The sequence below is a fragment of the Gallinula chloropus genome, assembly GCF_964237585.1.
Source record: "Gallinula chloropus genome assembly, chromosome: 11".
Taxonomy (NCBI): Eukaryota; Metazoa; Chordata; class Aves; order Gruiformes; family Rallidae; genus Gallinula; species Gallinula chloropus.
In genome coordinates, this window is record NC_140096.1 from 4194756 (window position 1) to 4218893 (window position 24138).

General features: G+C 47.0%; 1 protein-coding gene across 3 annotated transcripts in view; it reads left to right on the forward strand.

Moving 5' to 3' along the window:
• Positions 1-24138, forward strand: part of ARHGEF9 (Cdc42 guanine nucleotide exchange factor 9) — a gene marked incomplete at its 5' end in the record, with an annotated part of 119257 nt that overhangs the window by 62627 nt on the left and 32492 nt on the right. For all 3 annotated transcript variants that reach the window (XM_084269024.1, XM_084269025.1, XM_084269026.1), the window contains 4 exons: positions 9069-9260; positions 16198-16377; positions 16864-17096; positions 21614-21743. In XM_084269024.1, the coding sequence (XP_084125150.1) occupies positions 9069-9260; positions 16198-16377; positions 16864-17096; positions 21614-21743 (735 nt within the window). The remainder of the gene's footprint in view (positions 1-9068; positions 9261-16197; positions 16378-16863; positions 17097-21613; positions 21744-24138) is intronic.

Genomic DNA, 24138 nt, shown 5'->3' on the forward strand with positions numbered 1-24138 from the left:
GTCCAGGGATTGAACTGCTTACTTTGTGTCCTACTGCTGATGCTTATTTCCAGTGTGTCTTGTTTTCTGTCCAAACAGTGAGAGGCAAAGAAGGTTTCAAAAGAAATGAGAGGGGGTTGGAGGGGGGCTGGAGTAGGCACTAACTCCTTGGGATGTGGAGTGGCCTTTGTGTCTCAACATAGAGCATGTAGGAGCCTCTCTCCTTAAGCACTTCTCTGGAAAAACAGCTAAGTATTTTGGGAGCTACCAGTAGATGATTTGGTGGGGCACAGAAGTTCACACTAACTATGAGCGAGAGCATTCTGGTTTGGATGTTGCACAGGGAGGGGCCAGCCCACTCCTTTCCAAAAGCCGTGCAGCATTTTGACACTTCAGCAGTTTTGGATGTAAAATTACTTCACTAATTAGTCCATGACCAGCTCTGGTTATTTTAATATTTTTTTAAGGGGACAAGGAACCATTTTTCTCATCTCTGTTTTTCTGCTGAAGCTGGTTTTGCTGTATCCAGCCACCTCCAGCAGGGATCTGGCCTTTTGCAAATAAGGATTTGAGAAGAATTTTTTTTCTGCTTAGTATGTGTTAAGAAAGCAAAGGCACAAGATGATGCCCTTTTTACTATCATCAGCTCCTGCCACGTTATTTGGGTGCTCTTGAACCTTTCTCAGGGAGTCAAGACGTTGGCTTTGACCTAATGTGCTTCCTTCTCCTCTCCCTTCTGTCAGGGTTTGATAGGTGGGATCAGAGATTTAATTCCTTTAGAAGCTTCGGGAATGTGGTTCAAAAAATGAAGATTCCTTTTGCCTTGTTAAATTGTGTGAAAGATGACTCTTTCCTCCAAGCCTCCCAGGCAATTTGACAGGCTCTGTGGCAGCCGAGGGGAAGGCTGCCCACTGAAGACCATGCCGCTTCCTGAGGAGATGCTTGCTTCGGTTCTCTGCCTGACTTACCCTCCCTCTGAGCCTCTTGGGCAACCCTGTGTCATGAGCATCCCTGTTTGATTACATCACTTCAGCTTGGAAATGGCCATGGGGATTAAAAAAATTGGGCTAAAATGTATGACCTGGTGTTTCCTAGTGATGCACAATGATCACTGAGGACCGAACTCAGACCTTTGCTTGCTTCTGCCTCCCCAGGGCACAGTTATTTCCCCCCTCCTCCCCGTGATACTCATGTTACAGCTCTTGTGTGTCTCCTAGGTCTGACCAGTGCTGAGAGCGGGAGATCAGGCACGGGAACTGGTGTCTAGGCTTCCTGTGTGAAAAAGCTGATGCTGTTATTCTGGCCCAGAATAACAAATGGGGTTTGGTATTTTGTCAAATAGGACACCAGGAGTCTGCAGCCAGTGGAGATAAGGAGCTTGGAAAGTGGATTTGTGTCAGAAGTGATCGAGGCAATAAACTTATTGCAGAAAATATTCTCACCTGTGCCACTAGCACATCTCCTCAGAGCTGCTGGCTGGGAAGGTCAAAGTAGAAAAATCTGAGTCTGGTTGGTTTTGCTTAATTTGTAGACTGAGATACTCTGGGCCAGGTTAACTTTACAGTTCATTGACCAGTGCTGTTTTGTTTTGTAATTTGGGGGTAAAGATACAATATCCCTTTTTTGTATGTGATGATGTAAACATACTGCTCACGGTCGGTTTTATGTTTTATGTTAACCTGTTTTCCAAAAACACCCCACACCAAACAACTAAACAAACAGGCCCATTTACTCTCAGGCCCAAAACTGTGGGTCATTCGGCTTGGCTGGGCTTTTCACCTCTCCCTATGCTTTTCAAAGGCTGGGAGGATGATTTTAGAAGCTGGCAAAAACAGAGGAATCGATGAATCTCAGACTCTTGTACACAAATGTCTGAACAGCATCCTGGAGCAAACCTTGCTGCTGAGGATCGTGATGGCCTTACCAGGCAGGTTCCTTGCTCATTGTATTTAATGTCACAACCTCACAGCGTGACTTTATTCCCACAAAATCAATCCTTCCACCAGCTCTGCAAGAGGCCAGATTGGTTATTCCATCTGGAAAGGGCCGGGACCAGACATCTGCCCTGGGACTGGACGCTGCGCTCCCGAAGGCCCCAGCTGCCTGGTTCTGCTGCCATGAATGAGAATTAATATTTCAAAATAAGTACCAGGCATTTGAGAAGCTGTACAAGCAGAGTTATGGCACAGTTTGTCCACAGCTCTGTGCAAGGGAGGCCGAGGGGGGAACTTCACCACTCAGCTTTACAAGACGGAGCTGCCTCTCGGTGTGCTGCTCCAGGCAGCCCACTCGCTGGTTGTCCTGTGCTGAGAAAACAACTGCCATTTGGGCTGTCATGTTCTCCTCTCCTCTGCTGGCTGAGGTCGCCTGCTTGCCTCTTCATTTCTATTCTTGCATGTTCCCCCCCCACCCCCATTGCTCTCTGTCTTTCTTGGTAAGTAATTTGAACCAGATGCCTGCAAAGCCTTTGGGGCCTGGAGAGCGGGTGCCTGTCACCCCTCTCGTGCTTGTAGGACCCCTGTGGCAGGTTTGTGTTCCTTTGGGATCCTGCCAGGCACCACTTAACCTGAACACTTTCCACTTTCCACTTCCCTCTTCTCTCTTTCCTTTTTTTTTTTTTCCTCCTTCTTGCATTTCTGGTTGAGCTAATCACTCTTTCATAATGAGGAGGATGGTTTTTCCCTGTTGTACTTTGAGCCCTGCTTTTTTAAGATGATGCCAGAAAACTGCCTGATTTAGCCTGGGTGGTTCTAGTTTTACTTGCAAAATAATTGCTTGCCTTTATATGAACATTTCTCTTATGCAAGTACAGGAGGAAAAGGGAACAACATGTTGCTTAGTAAGGGATGAAAAACAGTTCAAGTAAGGGATGACAGACCAGACCAGACAGGTATAAAACCAAAGAGGATTAGTTTCAGGATTTTTCTTTTTATACTCCAGGTCTCTTGTAGATAATAACAGGGGGGAGCAGCAGAAGATCACTGCAAAAGTCAGGTTCCTCTCAAAGTCATTTGGATCGCTTCTGAACGCAAAATTGGGCTGAAAACCTAGTTTACAAAGAGATGTCTGACGCTTTTTGCTCTCCAGCCAGATCATATGAAATCTTTGGCAAAGCGCTTGGCACTTGCAAAACCTCATAGCAGGAAAAAGTCACATTTGTGAGTGCAGAGGAGAAGAGGAACCTGCTGATTGCCTTGGCCTCTTCTACGCGCTTAGTCAGGGGGGTTGCAGACAATTGCACTTGAATTGCCTGCTCGTCCAGTAATTGTTGTCTCCATGCGTAACACCTGCAGTTATCCTCTTCATAGCTTGAGACTGGACTAGGAGAAAGGGGGAGGGAGGAAAGCCATAGAGTTTTTGGGATCACAGGAACTTTTGAGGAGAAATCGGATGGTGAAGCGATGTTTTTTGGGGAAGAGAAAAAGAACAACACACAAGAAGTAAAATTTGGAGCTAGTAAGCAACAGTGAATAGTTTCCTGTGGGAAGTTGCTGCACTTGGGGAGAAGGTTATGAAAACCCATCATAAGTCATTTGAGAGACAGGTGAGAACTCTAGAACCAGGTTTAAGGCTGAATAATGGGCTGGGTTTAGGACAGGGGTGAAGGTATCTATCTTGTATCTTAGTGCATGTTACAGCGTGAGCACGCAGGGCCACCAGAGTGCAACTATCATCACACACTGCACAGTGTCCCTGAGTGTCCTCTTGGGTTGGAGGGCTCTGTGAAGGGGATAGGTAGGTTTAGGAAAAAAAAACAGTGACAATTCAGGCTGTGGGGGGAAAAAATAGTGGTAGGACCACAGGATGAAAAACCAACTTGCTTCAGCTGCCTTTCCTTCTGCTCCAAAGCATCCTCTTCCTCCTCCTGGAATCAGATACAGGGAGAAGATGCTCTGTGTTTCTCAGCGAACAGCAGCTCAATCAGAGTGCAACATTACCCCTGTGCCTGCAGCCTGCCCACCGATGGGCAGCCAGGCTGGGGCAGCTGCTGGGAGGGACAGGCAGCATCCCCTGGGCCTCCTGTCAGGCCCTCATGTCTGCCTGGAAGGCAGGGAGGGGAGAAGCATCTGCTCCTGGGCATGTGTAGAGCCCAGGACAGTCTGTGCTTCCTCCTGAGGGCACAGAGAGGCAGTGCCCACATCACTGGCATGACACACGGAGACTGATGATGTTTTACTTATGCAAAGCTCTGCACCACGAGCCCTGCTTTACTGCAAATAAGCAGGCAAGTGATCTTTTTAATCCAGCAGAGAGTCCAACAGAGCCTGTGGCTGAAAACCAGGGCACAGTGCTAGCTGCCCACCAGCCTGCAGGGAGAGGGGGCAAACCCCGCGGCTCAGGGAGCAGCTCTGCTGAGCAGGGCTGCACGGTGAGGTGGGCAAGAGAGTCCCAAGGCTCTGCCACACCTTGTTTCAGGAGGGTTACTGGAGTCTCCTGCGCTCCCTCCCAGTTGTTGCAGGGCCAGTGGCACCATGATACCTCTACCTGGTGCCAGGGTTTGGTGAAGGTTGGGCTGCTCGTGCTGGTGTTTGTTGTGAAGTCGCTGGTGAGCAGAGGTGTGGTGGAATGGCAGCAGCTCTCTGGAAGGATCTGCCTCTATCATTAATCTGCTGTGTTATTTCATTGTGAGCTAGAATCCAGGATGGCACATTATCTGCTAGCTTTGTCCTTGTGAGTATCCAGTGGAAGGAGATTAATAATCCAGATGGCTGGTAAATGTTTGTTTTATCGTGCTTTCTGATGATTAGGAGACTATCAGCCCTCAGTGCCTGTTCAAGTAAAATGTCCTCTATGTACAGTGTCTGCATTCAGCAGCCTAAATATATAATAATTACAGGTCAGCTAATGCTGGAGCGGTGCCATTTGGTGATTTTATGCCCCATTTGGGTATAGCTGCAAATTGATAAATCACATTTCTACAGATTTTATATAAATCACACATAATATTAACTAGCACAATGGAATGATCAGCTCGCTCTGGTTCCCAGAACTGGGTCCGTAGGCAAAAGGGGCTTTATGATTTGACTATTTTACTTTTATCTGCCTCTGCAAATTATTCTGTTATGCAGGAGCTGGTCATGACTTCCTAATTAGGACTGTGAGCCTCGTGATAAGCCTGTTCTCCACATGTAGGGTGGCCTTTCAGTGTGAAACATCACTTAGGACTAGTGTTATGCAACTTGATTTTTTTTTCTCCCTGTAGTTTTTCTTGGTTTCTTTTAATTAATTCTTAATACAAAGTGTTTGAAATGGTTCTGGGGGCAAGCTTCATTGTTTGGCGTGTGGGAAGGACCTTTCCATGGGATGGGGGAGCCCCTCATGGTGCGGAATCATTTCAGAGCTTGTGATTTTTTGTTTTGCAGTGGTGTTTGAAAAGATACTGAAGGCTGATTTCGTGTGGTAGGGTTGTTGATGATTGCAGAAAAGCTGTCATATTATTTTATTTTTTTAAAAAAAGGGAGGGGGGTCACTGGCTGCAGTAATTCAAGCTGGTATCCCAAACCCCATCTGTGCCAAGCCGCAGCCCCTGATGGCTGAGGGCAGGACAGAGGAGCCTTGAGGGCTTGAAATCCAAGTGAGCAGTGAAGTGACAAGCTGTCAGGGAACTGAGGTCCTGTCTCTGCTCTGTGGAAAGCCCCACAGGAGCCTTGCAGGGTTGGCAGCCTCCCATCCTGAGCAGGGAAGGCTGGGGAGGGGAGGTGAAACTGGGAGAAAGCTAGTTTTGAAGTTTTTTGTATTAAAAGAAAGAGCTATTTGCCCTGGGAGGGAGATGCGTCTGTGCATTTGTGTCCAGTGCATGTTGGGAAGCTAGTGGTATATCAGCTGTTATCTGCAGCAGGTGAGGCAGGTGAGCATTTCATGTGTAAAACATAGCAAACACCCTACTGGCAGGTGATGGTGGACTGGGCTAAAATAATCAACTAAATATGACATTTAATAAGTTACTGGGGAAAAAAAGTGTCACCCCCAGTTTGCCTCTTCCCCTTACTGTCGCCTGCAGCACACCATTGTTGCGGTTTGAGTGAGCAGGTCAGTGAAGCAAAGACAATCTGGCTTGGGGGGGTGGTGGTCAGTCAGAGGGGACAATTAACACTTTAAGGTGAGCTTTCCCTTTTGCCCCAGCACAACCCAGCCCAGCCCCTTCTCAGCACAGGCAGGAGAGGATTTGCAAGCTGAAGTCACAAGACCAGCCGTGCTGTGTCAGACTGAAGGTCCATCTGTACAGACCATTGCTTGAGGATGAGCACAAGAGTGTGGTGAGCACACAGCAACGTGTCCAGATTTCAAAGTGTGCATGAGGTTTTTCTATACACTCCACTTCAATGTAAAGTCTGTCAGTCTTAAAAATATTCATGAAAAATGTTGTTGCTGAGGTAGATTATCCTGCTGATGGATGGGGAAAGCCTCTGCCAGTTTAAGTGACTGGCCCCAGGTCAGCAGCAGAGCTGCCAGTGTACCTTGTCTTGTGTGAGTCACAGTCAGGGCTTCAGATGAGCCCCTGGAAGAATGATTCTTGCCTGAACTGCAGAGAACTTCAGAGGTGAAGGCAAAAAGCAGGAGTATTTGAGCAGCACAGTGGGGATGGTCCTTTCAGCAGCTGGAGAGTGCGGGGTAGAAGGCACATTTGGCTTCCTCTGTTACCAGTAAAATTGTGGCATTTGTTTTCAATCTAAAGCAGAAGTCATCTAGGCTAGAATTTTTATTCTTTTCCTCTTGGGAACATGAATCTCTGCAGGAAAGACCAGAAATTTCATTAAGGCCAAAAGCAGGACTCACAGTGACTCCAGATCCTGACAACCATCTTCACTGTGTTTGGCTTCTGCTCTGTCACACGACATTAAATTGCCTCTGGGCTGTGCTGTCTTGGGAAGGTGTGAAGCCTTGGTGCTTTGAGGATGGCTCCTTCCTTCCAGGGCAGCAGCACCGAGGTGGCAGGGGGTGTTATTTCTCTTTCCTGGCAGGCTTCAGCGCGTCCCCCTGGTCTCCTGATGTGCAAAAGGAGGTCCATCCCATGTTGGCAATGTGAGGTGGGGGCCAGGCAGGAGCTCTCGGGGGCAGAGGAGGTGGAACTCCCAGCTCCATCCTGGCTCTGCCACTTGCTCAGTCAGGCAGAGGGGGTCCTTACCCTGGTGAGGGTGTAACTGGGGTCAGCAGGTCTGGGATGCTCAGCGTCAGGTTGATGCCCCACTGCCGGCAAAGAGGGTATCTTGTCACTGAAACAGGCCTGGTTGTCCTCGTGTGAAATCCCTCCCAGCTCCTGGGAACAGGGCACAGTCCTGAGCAAGCTGAAAAGTCCAGCTTTTTATTGCCTGGGGGGAGTTTATCCCGTCAGTTTGCAGCATCATTAACTGCCTGCTAGAGAAGAGATGGGTTCCCTTCCAACATCACCTTTATAACTAGCTCCCTGCAGATGGCAAAGCATGGGCACTGTAACTGGTTTAGCAGAACACAGCACTGGTTGGGAAGGCAGGGAGAGAATGTGGGCAGGTTTAGGGGGTATTTATTTTACTGATGGATGGGAACAGAGCCCTTTGCAATCCGTTTAAAGCTGAATTTAAGCTGAATAATGGGGAGGTATTCAAAGGCATTAATACTGAGGGGTGAAAGTTAAGGTTAAGGATGTGCTTTGTTTTGTGTACACTGCACTGTCAGTGCACTGGACAGTGCTTATAGGGAAGGTGTATTTTCACTGCTTATAGGGAGGTGTATTTTTATGTGGGAAAGACTCTAGTATTTGGAGAATAGTGAAGAGTTTTCTTTGGTATTCTCCAAATATTGAAAAGTTGCCTCCTTGACATAACTTAGGCAATCTGTGTAAGGAACCAGGATTTCTGTCTGGTTTACAAACCACCCTGAGCCCAATTTGACATGATCAGAGTTGTTTTAAGCAGGGTTTATTTGGGGGAGAAGGTAACGAACAGACGCGCTTGATCCGTACGTTGTGTGTGGAGCAGAGTCTGGTTCAAAGGCGCAGACAGGGAGGCAGCGTTTGCTTCTGGTTTACAAGTTCAATGCATGTGTTTGATTTGGTGATGGAAAGAAAATGCAGCGTGCTGAAAATGTAGTGAACCTTTCTCATTGCTTTTTGCAATTTGTTCCAATTTAGAGTATTCAGACCTCAGGGGTGCTTGGCTTCCCATCCAAAGCTGCCTTCAGCCCCCCGCCCCCCAGATTTTAGGAGACTTAGCCAGGCTGATCTCAGTGCAGTTTAGGGATCACAATCTCAGGATGCTGAGACGGGGCATTTGCTTGAGTGAGAAAGGCTCTTCATGTGAAATGATGAGGCAAGCTGCTGTGAAATGAAAATCAATGCTCATTCACAAAGCCCGGCCCGGGAAGTCTACAGGAACCTCAGTGCCATGACCCAGTTAGCCTGGGCCCATGTTTCTGTTCATTCAGATTGCTGAACCAGATGCATCTTGACTGTCTTAAATCAGGCACCTCTAAAGGGGTTGTCCCTCCTCACAGAGGTTTCTTCCTGTTCGGACAGACCCCAGCTGGTGGCCTGTGGGAACAAGCTGAGCTTGAGTTATCAGGGCCTGGAACAGGCTGCCCAGGGAGGTGGTTGAGTCACCATCCCTGGATGTGTTTAAAAAAAGGGTTGATGAGGTACTTAGGGATCTGGTTTAGCATAGGATGGGAATGGTTGGACTCGATCATCAAAGGTCTCTTACAACCTTGTGATTCTTGTGAGCTCTGTTCTAGTAACTGCAGTTTTCTTCAGGTTAGTCTGGTTTGCCATGCACAGCTTGGTTCCGGGCACAGGACAGCATCCACCAGTTACCCCTTCACATGATTATTTTATGTTTGGGATCAAAACTGTCAACTCTTAAAATCCCTTTGCTTACAAGGGGCATTGGCAGTGTGCAGGGAACCGTTTGGGGCTGGTTGCACCAGTATAAAACCAGTCTGTCTGGGCTGTAAGCTGCTGTGGACACCACAGTGCATCGCCGTCGAGAGCATTGCCGTTGTCCAAAGGAGAGAGCTGAGCCTGGAGCTGTGCAACCCAAGACCCAGCCTGTGCTCACTTGCTGCCTTCTTGATGCTTTAACAAATAAGCCTCTTGCTCTCCTGTCTTCTCCTCACAGCTATGGGTGAACCAAGAAGATGGAGTGGAGGAGGGAACCAGCGATGTGCAGAATGGCCATTTGGATCCAAGCGCCGACTGCCTCTGTCTCGGCAGGACTGTTCAGAACCGAGACCAGATGAGAGCCAACGTCATCAATGAAATCATGAGCACGGAGCGCCACTACATCAAGCACCTCAAGGACATTTGTGAGGTACATGGGGGTTGGGGGATTGGGGTGCTGCAGCATGGGATGGGCTATTGAGAGCTGTGGGCTGGGTGTGTCCTTGGGTGGTGAGGGGAGAGATGCAGTCTGTCAGAGTAGCGCGTCTGGTAGAGGAGCAGCATCTGTCAATAAGTATTGATACTTCTGAGAATTTTCTGCTGGAGCTGATAATTACCTTTAGTTTGTATTAACTGAAAGCACAATTTCCTGACCTTTTTTTCCATACATCTCTGCCTCAGAAATGATGATGTTGAGATCCTTCAAGCAGTCCTCTTAATTAAAACCCAATGCCATCTACTTTTGAACTTGTGATTGAGGAAATTAGGTTGTAATTAAACCAATCAGTTACCCATTTCTTCTGTGTCTTTCACATCGGGTTCACAATTTCCCCTGGCTCAGGATGGCCCCCATTTGCCTTTTCTTATGATGAGACTGAGAGCAAAGTGCTTTCACCCAGGGAAACGATGTGTTACATTTACCTGGTATAAGGGAACCAGCAAGTAAATGAACTTTGGTGAGCAACCCCTTCCATCCTCCACTTGGTCATTGTTATGTTGCAGTTAACTCCTGCAGCCTCTTACTGTCCTGCCACATAGGGAATTAGTGCTTCAAGCCAAGCCCAAAGTGCAGTGCCTGAGGTGCTGGGTTTTTGGGAAAGAGAATGCATGGCTGCTCTGGAGAGCATTGCAGGACAGCTTGGGCATTGTGTGTACAGCAAACACTTGTCACTAAGAGGCAGAAGTTTGTTAGCACTCAAATCAAAGTCTGTGGCTTTCAGCTTATCCCTCTTGAGTGTTTAGGATTTAGAGAGCCTGTGCCCAACCTTTGCAGAGTCAGTGTGCTGGAGCCCCCTCTGAGTTCTGCTTAGAAGGATGTCTTCCTTTCTCTATGCTTGCTGCTTCTCTATTGACAAGGCAAAGCAGCCATCCAAAAAGCTTGAGTGATGCTTCGAAAATGTGGAAGAGTCTTGGGATTTTAATTTGGAAACAGGGGAGCTTAATTTCGCTGTGCTATTTCGGTCAGAGGGCTTCTCATTGCAGAAGGGAAGGACTGCAGGAACTTTTCCACGTGTTGTTTCTTTTCCTGTATTTGCACTTTTCTGTTGGAAAACAAAACAAACCTTACCTTGCATTGCCCAGCTGCCTCACCATTCTTTTCCCAACTGGATTCTCAGGAGGCACAGATAGGTACAGCTTCAGTGACATCTGTGGGGTAAGACTCATGTACAGCACCTTGTGATACATCCCAGATTGGAAGGAGATCTCTGAGGCTCTTGCCTTGCTCTGTATGATGCAAAATGGTACTGAGGGGATAAATCCAGGTAGAGCAGCAGGAAATGATTCAGCTGCCTCTCTTAAAGAAGGAGGAGGACTGAAATGGGCATTCTCATCTGCAGAACGATGGGCTGTCCCTTGCTGGAGAGAGCTTTTTTGTGCTCAGTTTAATCAGAGCAATCCATTTGCCTTGAAAAGGTTCAGAGACAGCTCAGTCATCCCAAGCACTTCAGCACAGTGTGACGTGGTTGTTTCTGTTTGTGCATAAGAGGAGGGGGTTGGAGATGGAGAGATGTGGGCCGGGTTGAGCTCCTCCCAGTGCTACTGGATGAGTTCCTACAGAGGTGTTATTTGTGCCAAAGAACAAGTAGACACCAGACAACCTCTGATGAGAAGCAGAAGAGCTGTTGACAGTGGCAAATTCCCCTCTTCCCTTCACTCTTATTTTTAAGGTGTCAGGACACACGGCAGCGATATGACATATTGGAGGGGATGCAAGAGGAGTTCTGGCTGGGTGGAAGGTTGAGCCTGATTTAGTACTGAGTTTAGCAGTCTGCAGTTATGCTCTTGTTGCTGAGCTGTAATGAATAACAAATCCTAATACCAGCGAGGCACCTAAGATGCGTGGCTCTTATCAGAGGACCGTAGCCCCTGCTAGGTGATTAAGAGCCCTCCAATTGCTCTCTCCTGCTTCAGGATGTATTTCCACTACTTGCTACTGTATTATTATACACTGTGTTATTATTCATAATACCCATGGCACTAGGACTGCCAAGTCAGGAGCTCGCAGGCTAGCCAGCACCAGAATGAAAATTACCTGCCCAAGCCAAGCGCTGTGTGAAGCAGCTGCCTTGGAGGGGGATTCCCTGTCCCAGGGAAGCTGTACTGCCCTGCTGACTGCCACTGCTCTGCCCTTGCTTGGAGGCTGAAGGGCTGGCTGTGCTCAGTGCAACAGTTTTGTGGAGATTTTTATTAGGGGTAGAATAGGGAGTTTTCCCTATCAGTGGGTGGATCATTATTCTGAAATATCACCAAGGGGAAAAGAAAGAAAAAAAAAAAAAAACTTTTAGCCATAAGGAAATGCCCAGCAATAGGAATTTCAGGCTTAGCAGTTAGAGCTTGGAAAAACAAGAAGCTGCTGGAGACTAGGTTTTTATAATGGGTAGCAATAGCCAGCCTCAGTGGCAGGCAGTGTGGCTCACTCTTCTGTAATGCAGCACATATAAGCACAGCCATCTCCAGGCTTGAGAAGATACCCTGGGGTTTGGTCCTTTGGTCCCAGGAGGATGCGGGAGGGTGTGAGGTCTGTGACGTGGCACTGATGGCACCAGCAGCACAGCCAAGGTGCACGCTCAGGACAGCTGCCTCAGTGAGAGCAGAGGGCCAAGGAGGTGGTTTGAGCTGCAGTGTGCGGTGGGAACAGATATATGTAGCTCACATATCCTCATCCATCCAAGGGTGGGAGAACGAGACACAGGAGGGCTGCAAAGAGCAGGGTGCTGTGCTGCAGGGTGCTGTGCTTTGAGAAATAAGCAGGATTTGGAGCAGTGTATGGGTTAGGAAATCAGGGCTAAATTTATAGAGATGTTAGAGGGAGAAGGGACAGAGCTTGGATGGGAACAGTGAGGCGAATGGGAGATCAAAGGAAACCTCCATATTATGAGTAGGTTGAGGGTCAGAAAGACCACCCAGCCTCCAGTGCTGCATTTTGCTCTTCTCTGAGTAATTTAATTTTAAATTTATTTTTTAATAACGTTGACTGGATTCCACCTAAGCTTTGCTTTTGTGCCAGCACGCCTCAGACTGCTAGGTGGAATGCATCCTCATTGCATTTTAACATGTTAAGCTGAGTCTGCTGGGACAAGTTTTCATGTGGTCTGGATGGTGTTCTCCAGACTCACTCTTGGGGATGAACAAACCCCACTTTTTTGTGCTGCTTCAGAGCGAAGCAACACAAAACTTTCTTGGCAACAATGTGGCCCACATTCAGAGGACCACACTTGAGGAGGGGCTGGCCTGTTTATATGACATCCATGGAGGACAACTCTGCAGAGAGCTCCTTGGATCGATGAGGATATGTGAGCTACATATATCTCTTCCCCAGGATGCAGTCTGTAGCCATCTTTCACAGCCTGCTCACGCACACCTTGGTCTTCTGTTTTGGAGCTGGCTGCTTCCTGCCCTTCTGAGGGAACAGGTTTGTGTTCCTGCAGGATTTTATATTTTCAGTGGGCCCTGCCATGAAGTACTTACCAGCATTTGAACAAGTGCTTTAGAGTCCTGGGTGCCTGGGACCAGGCACCATTTTCATTCACTTTTTCATTTCGAATGGTCTTGGCTTGGTTCTGGGCCTTATTCTTGGTGTAAGCATGTCAGCCCAGCGCTCACCTGGGTGCTGTGTGCGCTGCCCTAGAGAGCGTTTTTATAGCCCACATGGTGCTGGTCCAGCTTGAGGGGATGGTCTCCAGGACAGCGTAGACAGCCCCCAAACTGACTCAGAGATGGAAAGAGATTAATATCATTTCCTCACTCTCTGCTTCACCTTGCTCTCAGCCAGACAAGAAGGATGGATGGATGGATTGGCCACCTCTCCTGACTGTCTCCAAGCCCACTCTGAGGTGGAGAAAACTTAGCACTTAACCTGCCGCGAATACTTTCCAACTTTGGCCTGTACTTCAGGGACTACATGGAAAAGTACTTTATAGAGAGACAGTTTGACAGCTATTTTTAGGTATTCATTGAGCAGAACTCCCTCCAACATCTGCTCATCAGTCAGCTATCCCTTCTCTGAGTGAACCTGACGGGATGAGCAGAAGGAAGATGACATTTTTTTATGTAACAGAGATAAATTTACTGGAAAAACTATGCAGCAACCTTCTAGCTGGCTCTTGCCCTGTATTATATATAAATCTTCAGTCTCCCCTCTGCTGGCTTGTGCTGGAAACCAACTGTCCAAATGCAGGAGCTGGACAGAGGATAAGGCTCAGGAACTCTGAGGTACAGAAATGTGCTGCTTCAGCTTCTCCCAGCATGTGACTTGGGCAAAGCACTGAACCAGCACCGGCGGGACAGGGAATATTCAAGACAGGGAATATTCTAGACCATAGTCACAGCCACTGGCAACCCCAGGGCTGGAAGATGTTTGCAGAAATCACTTAGTGATTGATTGCACGGAGTGGTATGTGAGGGGGGAGGCTGGCTTGCAGGCAGCCTGCAGCGTGCAACAGGGCGAATGTCCTAACACAGGCAGCTGGCGGCAGCCGTTCAGTGCTGCTGGCACCAAAGCTGGTGTCAAAAAGAGCCCAGCCTCATGGGCAGGCACACAGCCTTTTTTCCTATTTTCCTGATTTATTTATTTATTTTTTAAAAAGCCATTCTGAGATAAGCAGGTAAACATGAAGAAAAGCAGCATGGAGAGAGATTCTGCACAGAGAGAGATTCTGCATGATTCCTTGCTTGTCAGAATTCTTATTTACCCTGCAACTTTCCTGCAACATGGGAACCGACCTGCTCCCATTCTTCCCAGCCTTGAAAAATGAGAGAGGGAAACCCAGGGAAATGAGTCATCAAGGAGCTCCTGGAATAAGAGAGACCTACATTTACTAAAAGCAGAACATACTCCATAACCCAAACTTCCCAGCTGAAAAAGCCAGCAAATTCAGGATAACAGCATCCTTTCAGCCAAGCTGGACATTGCAGAGGTTGGCATTTTGCCAGGTCGGCCAAAGTTGCATTTCTCATTCATTCATTTGAAGTTCTCCCTCCCAGGACCCACATGGTGAGGCCGAAGGACAGTTTATTATAGTGTCCCATGCTGCGCATTGTGGACCAGCAGCTGCGTGTCACCAGCTGGCAGTTCGTCTGTGTGACTAAGCATCCAGAGTTCCCAAATATAGCCATTCAGCTGGAGCTGTTGGCATTTCCCCCCCCCCCATTCTTTTTTTTCTCTTCCTATTTAATAAAGGTAGGCAAAGTCATCTCATCGTGCCCCCTTCCTGTTATTTCTTTTTGGTTGAGGGGCTGCAGTCTGGACCAGGCCAGCATAGCATCTCATGTTTGGCCTTGTAAAGTTTCTAGTCTAAATCATCCAAGGAGGCGAAGCACGGGAGGGGATGAAGTGGTTTGTTCAAGGTCACACAGGTTGGTGGCAGAGCCAGAAATTCAGCCCAGAGCCTCCATGTGTCACCCCATCCCCTGGACCACATGTGCTTCAGGCAAGTGTGTTCAAAGTCCTTGTGATTCAGCTGAAACCAGGATGGTGCATTCATGGGTAGGGCAGGGTCAGCACTGGAGGCAGGTGGAGCTTGGTGCATTATTCTTCCTGCCAGAATATCGATCCACTCAGTCTTTGTAGGTCAGCAGGTTTTCAGAGCAGTGCTTGCCTACTGATTTGTGTTCATACAATGTCCATCTAAGCCTAGGCTCAGTACCAGTGGGTGTCATGGGACCATGAAAATAAGCAAGGAGGATCTTTGTATTATTGTACTGGACTGAGATGCAGGAGATCTGAATTGTCCCCAAACCTACTGCAGATGCATTCTATGATTTTGGAGAATTTATTTAAACTCTACATCCTAGGTCTTCCTCTCTCTTTCTCCATCTGACTTCAATGTCTACAAAGTCAGTAAGGGAGCCTGGTGTTTGTACAGAGCAAGCTACAAAGCCTTTCCCTCTGGTCCCACTTCAGAAATGAAGAAAAGCAATGAAAGATGGTAGTTGAGAAAACAGGAGGAAAACTGTCCCCCATTTCCCCCTGGTTGGAATAGTGCATTTCCACTAACTGAATGAGGGTTTGGAAAATAAAATAATGCTGCTTTCCTCTAGATGGCATTGATCAGCAGGTCTGGCTGCTCTCTTGCAAGCCAAAACACTACCCAACCTACTGCTCTCCTTTGGGGCTCCCTGCTGTGATACTCCCAGGACAACAGCCCTCCTGCTTTCGGCTCAGGCTCAGGAAGATGAATAAGGAGGGTGAATGACCATGTTGCCTCCAGAGTCAGGGAATGCTTGAAGAGTGTTTTCCTTCAACATTTTACTTGGTCCTGAAACAACCAGGATGGCTGCACCCTCCATACCCCCTTCCTAGGCCAAGGGCATGCAACTACATGTTAATAGACTCAGCGTGATTATCAGCTCTCTTGTCCTGATTACTGTGGCTAAAAGGAGAAATCAGAGCAGCAGGTGACCAAACAGCCCCTCACAGCTTTCTTTGTAGGGTCATGTGCCACTGGTGGGGACATGGAGACAGTAATGTCTGTAGGAGCTACCCAGGGTGCTGGGTGTTGTGAGGCAGTGGGTTTTGAAGGGACAGGGATAGGATACTGTAACATGAGTCTTTGCTGTACCAGCCCTTGCTGTCTGTCCTCTGCAGCACAGGAAGGGATGGAGCCATTTCAAACTGTGCTGCTGGAGATCCCTGGACAGCCTTTCCTTTGCATAAACTGTGGCATGCAGAATGCTGAAGGACACTGAGGAGGAACCCAGCACTGTCCTCCACACACACTGTCTACATGCTGTCTCCTACATCTCCATAACAAGTGGATCTTGTTTTCAGAGCTGTTTCCTGGTTTTGGTTTTCTCCTCAAGAAAAATCTGGGAGCAGCCTCGGTGTTTGGGCTGTTTTATGGACTGTTCTGTCTTGCTCCTTGCAGGGTTACCTAAAGCAGTGCCGGAAGAGGCGGGATATGTTCAGTGATGAACAGCTAAAAATCATCTTTGGGAACATTGAAGATATCTACAGATTCCAGATGGGTTTTGTCCGGGACTTGGAGAAACAGTACAACAACGAGGACCCCCATCTCAGTGAAATCGGACCATGTTTCCTTGAACATGTAAGATGGTTTGGCACTTTTGCTTGGGAGTTCTGGGGTTGCTTTTATGAGGGGTGACAGAACAGCAGAGAAAGTCAGGAGACAGGAACTGCTCAGAATAACTCTTGCACATCAGTGAGTGTTCCGTAGTGCAGAATATTCCATGCCCTTCCGTTTCCCTTGTGAGATACAGGTGCAGGGAGAATTCAGAGTGAAGCATATAGTTGGGAACTCCCCAGTCCATTTGAATCTGTATCTGCAGAGACCTCAGTGGCATGTAGGCAGGTCCCTTTTCACCTTCCCTTTCCCCCAGAGCAACCATGCAGCACCTCCTTCAAGCAGAAAAAGTATTCCAGCATCAGTCCTCCTCCTCCTGCTTGGAGTATTCTTTAATTCTTCTTTAACTGTAATGTATTCTCGTTGATAAGTCGGGTGGTTGACTGCTCACAGAGCTTGTCTGACGTGGGCTCCCCTCTGTGTGCATCCCTTTTTTCCTGCCTCTCACAGCAAGATGGCTTCTGGATCTATTCAGAGTACTGTAACAATCACCTGGACGCGTGCATGGAGCTTTCCAAGCTGATGAAGGATAGCAGGTACCAGCATTTCTTCGAAGCCTGTCGTCTGTTGCAGCAGATGATTGACATTGCCATAGATGGTTTCCTTCTGACACCGGTGCAGAAGATCTGCAAATACCCCCTGCAGCTCGCAGAGCTACTGAAGTACACTGCACAGGATCACAGGTACGCTGACCTCCTGCTGTAGGGAAGGGTTTTGCTCGTGGCTTCTTTACCTGGCCTCTGCACACACACAGGGGTTAGGTTTTTTTTTCTGTCCAGCTCTTCTCCTCACGACATCTTGTATAAGTTGAAGCAGGGCAAAGGTTCAGCAGACAGTTAGAAAGCTTCTCAAAGCGCTGATTCTCAATGGAGCTGAACTCATCTGTGTTATAATCAGACATGCGAACTAATTACCCTTGGATGGACTTTCTGATGCTACCAGTTACAATAAAAAATGTAATTAGCATTCAGTGGTCAGAAAGACTCCTTTCTTTATCCTGAAGAAGACCTCAGCACACAGCAAGTAGAAGGTCAGGATCAGCAGCTCAGACCTGAATACGCTCAGGTCTGGGGAGAATTGAGAACATGCTCTGCTTTTCAGCTTGGTTCCATTGCTGATTTTGCTGATGGGTTTAAGGTTCTGAGGAGCCACCCAGCGGTTCTGAGGAGCCACCCAGCAGTTCTGATTACTTCTCAAAATTTCCAGGATCTCCTTTGTTGCTGCTGAGGGCAATGAACATGACTCTGACCTAATGTAAATCAAGAATAGTACCTATGTTATCCCTTGTGGTACACTGCTATAAAAATAAGGTGAAAGAAGAAATCAGGCCCCCTAAGACTAGAATTTCTCCTACCTTGCCAACTTTTCTTTCTCCAAATCCCCTTTGAAAAGAAGTGCTTTGGAGAACAAAAAAGACCACAGATGTTTCAGAAACTTCAAGTGTTTCTTTCTTTTTTGGTGTATTTTCCCCAAACCCAGCTCTAAAAGTTCCAAGGGATGTGACATGAGCACAGAGATGTATTGATTTGCTTTGACCTGATCCATGAGTTTGATTCATACCAGCTGAATGCCCAGTTCAGAAAGGCCGATTTGGACATCCTTTTGGCTCCAGACCTAAAGTCTGGTTTTCGCTTCATAACCAGACCAAATCAAACTTGGAGTGGACTCATGGGAACATTAGGGTATCAGAAACCAGCTCTAGGATCCCAAATGTTGTGGCTTTTTCTCCTTACCAGCCACGTGATGTCCCCACTGTACTTACAGTGGGAATGCAGATGCTGCTTCACCATGGGAAGACATAAGCAGCCGCAGAGAGAAGAGGTCTGTGTTTAAACTGACCTTCTCTGAGTTATTTGGTGGCAGTACCAAAGGGGATGTGGACAACATGATTACACTAGGGTTGAATTATTTTGGGAGTACATTTCTTTTTCCTTTGGGATGTTTAAAATCAACATGTTGTTAAGTAATCAGATACAGTCATGTTCCGAGGAGACTCAGACCTTTCCTGTGGTTATGCAACAATTACTTGATTCTGGCTGAGAGCTCTTTTATACTCTGTTGTGTCAGTGCTAGGACACAGCCGTGGACATGTTATGTGTTCTCTTGTTTCCTCATTTTCTGGGAAGGGAAAGCAGGGTTATATTTGCTTGCCTTGCCTTAGTGAAGAGAAGCCCCCTGAAAGCTGTAACAGAGCGTACGTGAAGCTCATGCCTGCACACAGCCAGCAAGTGTCCTGTGCCTCACCTCAGCACAGGAGCATGGTGTGCTCGTGTTGGTGTGGGCATACCCTGGAGAGTTCATAGGCTTGTGGAGGGATGGCGTTATAACACAGATGGTTACACCAAGGGTGGTTACACCAAGCTTCCTTAGGGTCCACTCCTCTGATTCGAGAGGCCAAAAAGTTTGGGAGGAACCGATCCTCCAGGCAGCCCAGCTCCATCCCAGGCAAGCTTAATGGGGAAAGAGAGGCACAGAGAGTGTGTCTTACCAGCAGATAATTCTGCACTTCAGCTGAGCAGAAAACCTGGGCAGCTGGTTTTATCCACTTGAAATAGAAATATTTTCTGCCCTTGTAATTCTGGCTTTGGGATTGGGGCTGGGATGAGAAAAGAGAATGGAAAAGCAAATAGTCTTTGGGGAATGTCATGTTGTGACAACAAAAGACATGGGAAAAAACAGCTACCTGCAGGTCAGGGCAGTCAGGGTCAGCTGTGAAGGAGAGAAACCAAGAAACCAGCTGAGGAGCTTCTGCTGGGCCCCTTCACCAGGCAGTGAGCCTTGTGTGGTGCAGTTTGGCAGTGCACACAGATCGTGAGTCTGAAACAGAACCTGGATCGTTACAGGGTGGACTGATACTGACAGTGAAATTGGGCTCATCGCTGGTGGGGTTTGAGGCCAGGTTGGATGGGGCTTGGGGCAACCTGGGCTGGGGAGGGTGTCCCTGCCCATGGTAGGGGTGGCTCTGGATGAGTTTTAAGGTCGCTTCTAACCTAAACCCTTTGGTGATTCTCTGATCATGGGTTGGATTAGGAGTCTCTTTGACACTCTGATTGGAATTTAATATGTAGAAAATCCTGTGGAAATCAATTGAACCATTGTGGAGTAAGGCAAAACTCCAAAAGGACCAGGAGTCCCAGTCCCAGATGTCAGCTTCATCTACCCTTCACTTACACAGTGCTGTGAGCTGTAGAGCTGTGGATCTTCTGTGTGCCAGGTTAGGACAACAGAGCTGAAACCAGAGACCTGACCACTCTCCCCCAAGCTACCATGTGATACTTGGCAAGAGTCTAGACTTGCATTCTGATTGAGCACTGGAAAGAGGTCACTGCAGCCCTGATATAATGGACAAACAATTTATTTACCTTAATTTCATGGTTGATGCTGTCCTGTTATTATTTCACTGGCCAAATGCTTTGCTTCTGTTATTTTTTTCTTCTAAGCTTTTGCCAGCTTTGCCACAGCCATGGGCTGTGAGCCCAAAAACTTCAGTCATGACTCTTTCTTCATTACTGTGTGAAAGAAAAATGTGCATGGGGTTTTCTCTTCAAACAGAACATGAGAATTAGTGAATTAGCATTACCAAGATAAACCCCAGCTTGATTGGCACCAGCCTGCTCGGCATGGAGGCAGGCATGGGGGTGTTTTCAGAGCCTGGCTCCCTTCAATTGCTTATTGTTTGGAGACTGGTTCATTTGAATTTTTCACAAAGCCACATCTGTTCACCTCTTAAAAGATTTAGTCCCAGCTTAATATGAATTAAATATATGAAGGTCCGAAGTGCAGCTTGCTGCTGTCCCGAGCGTTCCTGCAGCATGACTGAGCTGGAGCTAAGTGTAGGAGCCTGTTAGGTGAGAAAGGGGAGACTCTACTAATGGGTAGACGTTCATTAGCCTCCCTTCTTGGCATGAGCATAATTGCTAGGAGACCGTTAGTGACTGTCTCTGAACCCTACACTTCTCCCTACCTCTACAGATCCTTTCTGGCCGTAGCCACTTACCTATTTTCCTCATGGATGTTTGGAAGACCAGACTAATGTCTTTCTGGCATAGCTCCATTTCTCCCTCACACAACCAGGCACTCTCTTCATACAGATGGTCTCACAAAGGAAGGCACAAAAAATTCTTCATTGTGTATCACGATGGATGGTCAGACAACCCGTCCTCTCTTCCCCTCTGCTTTGTTGAAGGAATAGTCCTGATGTTCTGGAATGTGTATGGGATTTTTTTAACCTCAGCTAGAATTTTGATGGAAGAATTGAATAAAAATTGAAACCGCCTGCTAAGATTCCATCCAAGATAGGATGGCAAAATAACAAATAATATTCTGTTGTATATAATTTTGTGGTTGTTTCTTAATATTTATCCTGTTTGGATCACGTGGATCTAATTCACAGCATTCACCCCCGTTTTGGCTGTCACCAGTGCAATTCTTAGCAATAATCAATGAAGCTATTCCTCCTACAGCTGCCCGAGATCACAGTTTTTCTCATTAGTCAGCAATCAATACCAGCCCTTAAGTTAATAATATATTATGGTGGCATAATGGCAGCTGGCCTTGTCTGTCTTTCTGACTGAAATGAACATTAAGGTTCCCTGGAATGGAAAAGAAGGCACCAGGCAGAAATCGATGGCATTGATTTCAGCATCACTTTTTGAAAAGACTGATCATCATCTTTGCGGGCCCTGGCGGGAGTCTCTTCTCACTCTTTGTCATTACACTCACAGGCCTGTCCAGAGAAAAAGTAAAAAAGAAAGAAAAAATGGCTTTGATTTGCTCACCTGAAGCCTGCAGTGAGAGTGGATGCCATGGGATAAATCCTTCATGGCACTCTTGGGGTCAGCCCGTGGCTTGGAAAGCGCCCCGACCTTGTGTCTACTTACAGAATATTTTCTGATGTTCATCTGAAAACTGGGAAAATCCGAGTGCAGAGACACAGGCTATTAAAATATTCAGACTTTCCTTGGGGATGCTGGTTTAGCTGAGCACTTTCAGACTTCAGAGAGCCAGATTCACAGCTGCTGTACGTTGCGCTGTACTCGGTCGCCGATGCAGAGCAGCTGAGGAGCTGGCTGGCTTCACTCTCATACACACACACACTTCCAGTTTCAAGTAATGTGTTGCTGCTGCTAATGACAGACCCCTGTGCTCTTGTGCTGCACACTGGGCTCTGCTTCATGGACTTTTCTTCTGTGTCTGACAGTGACTACAGGTATGTGGCTGCTGCTCTCGCCGTCATGAGGAACGTGACTCTACAGATCAACGAGCGGAAGCGGAGGTTGGAGAACATTGACAAGATAGCTCAGTGGCAGGCCTCCGTTCTGGACTGGGAGGTACAGTAAATTCTTGGCCTTTATTTGGGTGCCCTAAACCTGGAAAAAGTAAATTCTGTGCAGTTGTTGAGTAACCCAAGACCAGAGAGTTCATTTTACACAACCTAGGCTTGGGATTAAGCTTGGGACAGAGAGGACATACTGACAGGCTTTAGAGGTGGTACTTAAAATGTAAAATATTCATGGTGCTCTGAAAATCTAGGGTCCAGTTCCTATTTCTTCCATAGAAACTTGGAGTGACTCTGTGATTGCAGTGCTGTTGTCCTGGGAGGAAGTGGGTTTTGGATCAAGCTCTATGTGCATTCTGCTCCATGATGCTATTGGGAAAGAAGCAGGGAAAGAGGTAGCTGAAAGCACTAGAAATTGTGCCAGGTGAAGAAAATGGAGAGAACTCTTCTGGAGGTTCCTTTATGATTAGAAGCCATAACATTAAGCTGAAGTTAGAGATGCACTTTTAAAATGAGCACACACTTGAAGATATTTCTGAACCACCCCTATGTGCAGTGATCATGTAACTAAGTTTCTGAGGAGCACAGGCAAGGCAGAGTCAGCAGAGGGGTTCCTTGCTAACAGGCCTTCAGTCTCCTCTGTTTCTGCATGTGTTTAAAAACACACCATGCTAAAATCATGTTCTCCTTTTCTTTTTATCCCTATTTTTTTCCAAATCATTCTAAGAATGTAATCTGTAACTAGGGTTTTTGAAGCAGACTGGGGACCAGAGTGTTTGTAAATCCCTGTCTACATTGCCATCAAGCCATGTGTTTAGCAAGCAGTGACCAAACAGTCTTTCTCCTCACAGTCTGGAAGATCTGGAATAACCCCTCTTTCAATTCAATGGGATGATACCATGTAAACTAGGATGTGGGAAAGATACCTTAATCCTTTAATGACTTTTTTTTTCTGGAAAAGATCTAGAAAGGCTGGGAGGAGAGGGCAAGGACTACAGGTGCCTCACTTTCTGATTGTGTATCCTCCTTGACTGAATGAGTTTCATTGCTGTAATGAAGATTGGATCCAACCCTGGATCTCCTGATAAAAATATATAAATGCAGCAATCATAGCTGGGTCTTAAATGACGACTGGATCTGAGAGCAGAGAATGCAGATGATTTGCTTGATTGTTTTATTGTTGTTTACTGTGAAGAAACCTCTCCCTCACTGACATGCAGACTCATTTTCAGAATTAGAAAACTGCTCTCCAGGAGGCATGGGATCATCAGATGGATCTTCAGACCTCAGCATGTTCAAATGTGTGTCGTTTGTAAGAGGTGCTGAGACCCTCATTGTAAATAAATCTAGATTAAGGACAGATCAATTCCAAGTCAGTGAATATTCATGTGTGAGTGGAAAGCCAAGGTGACCTCCACACAGGATCTATGGAATAGCAGTTTCTTTTTCTCTTCCATTAGCTCAGCTGATAATTCATTTTTATTTAGCCACATCCTTTATAATTCATTCCTGCTTAGCAGCATCCATTCATTATCTCCATCCTAGCCTCAAGAACTTGCCACATCATTCTTCCAGGCTTTTTTTTCAGCTATTCCAGGATTTAAGCACAATATTGCCTTTAGCTTCTCATGATATAGCAAAACCCACTGTTGCTATCACTCAGAGATCTGATGGGAATACAACTACAGCCCCCCTTCAAAGGAAAACATTCTTCTTGCCATTTTTATTCTGTATTTTGGATCAAGAAGTCGTAGAGTGGTGATGAGAACACTAGAGGCCAGATCCAGCAGAGCACTTCACTGCTTGATTCTTTCCTCTGGAGTAACTTCTGAATCATCAGATCCATCCCCCACTTCACAGATGTCCATGTAATGGCCAGAAGAATGTACAAAAGCCCAAATTGCTCAGAAGTTAACTACAGGAAAATGCAGGAAGAGAGCAAGAGAAACTAAAAGCGGTAGCAGATGCTCAGATCTGTCCCAGATCTGGGCAGATACTCTCTTTAGGCATTGCAAACTGAAGCTGCTAACCTCTGAAAACCCATCTCAGCTGATGTACATGGGTCGTGTCTCCCAGGACACAGGCCATCAGGGGTTGATTCCTTACCGAGCCCATAGGGGTTCAGGCCCTCATCTTGCACACATGGGCGGTTACAGAGTAGAGGAGGGATTTCATGGTATGTCTCCCTGGCCTCTTCCAGTCCATGGGAACATACATTTATTGTCTGGGTCAGAGAGTAGAAGACCACAACTCCCAGTTGGTCTTTGCTGGAGGACACTGAGCTGAGAGTGAGTGACCTGCTGTCAAGTCTGTGCTTCTACAGATGCTCATCCAGCGCTCACTGAAACAGAGAGGAACCCAGAGCATTACTCTGCCACCCTCCTGTGGCCCTGTTCCTGCTATAATTAGAGTCTGTACCCGAAAGTGCTCCCTTTCCATCACTCTGT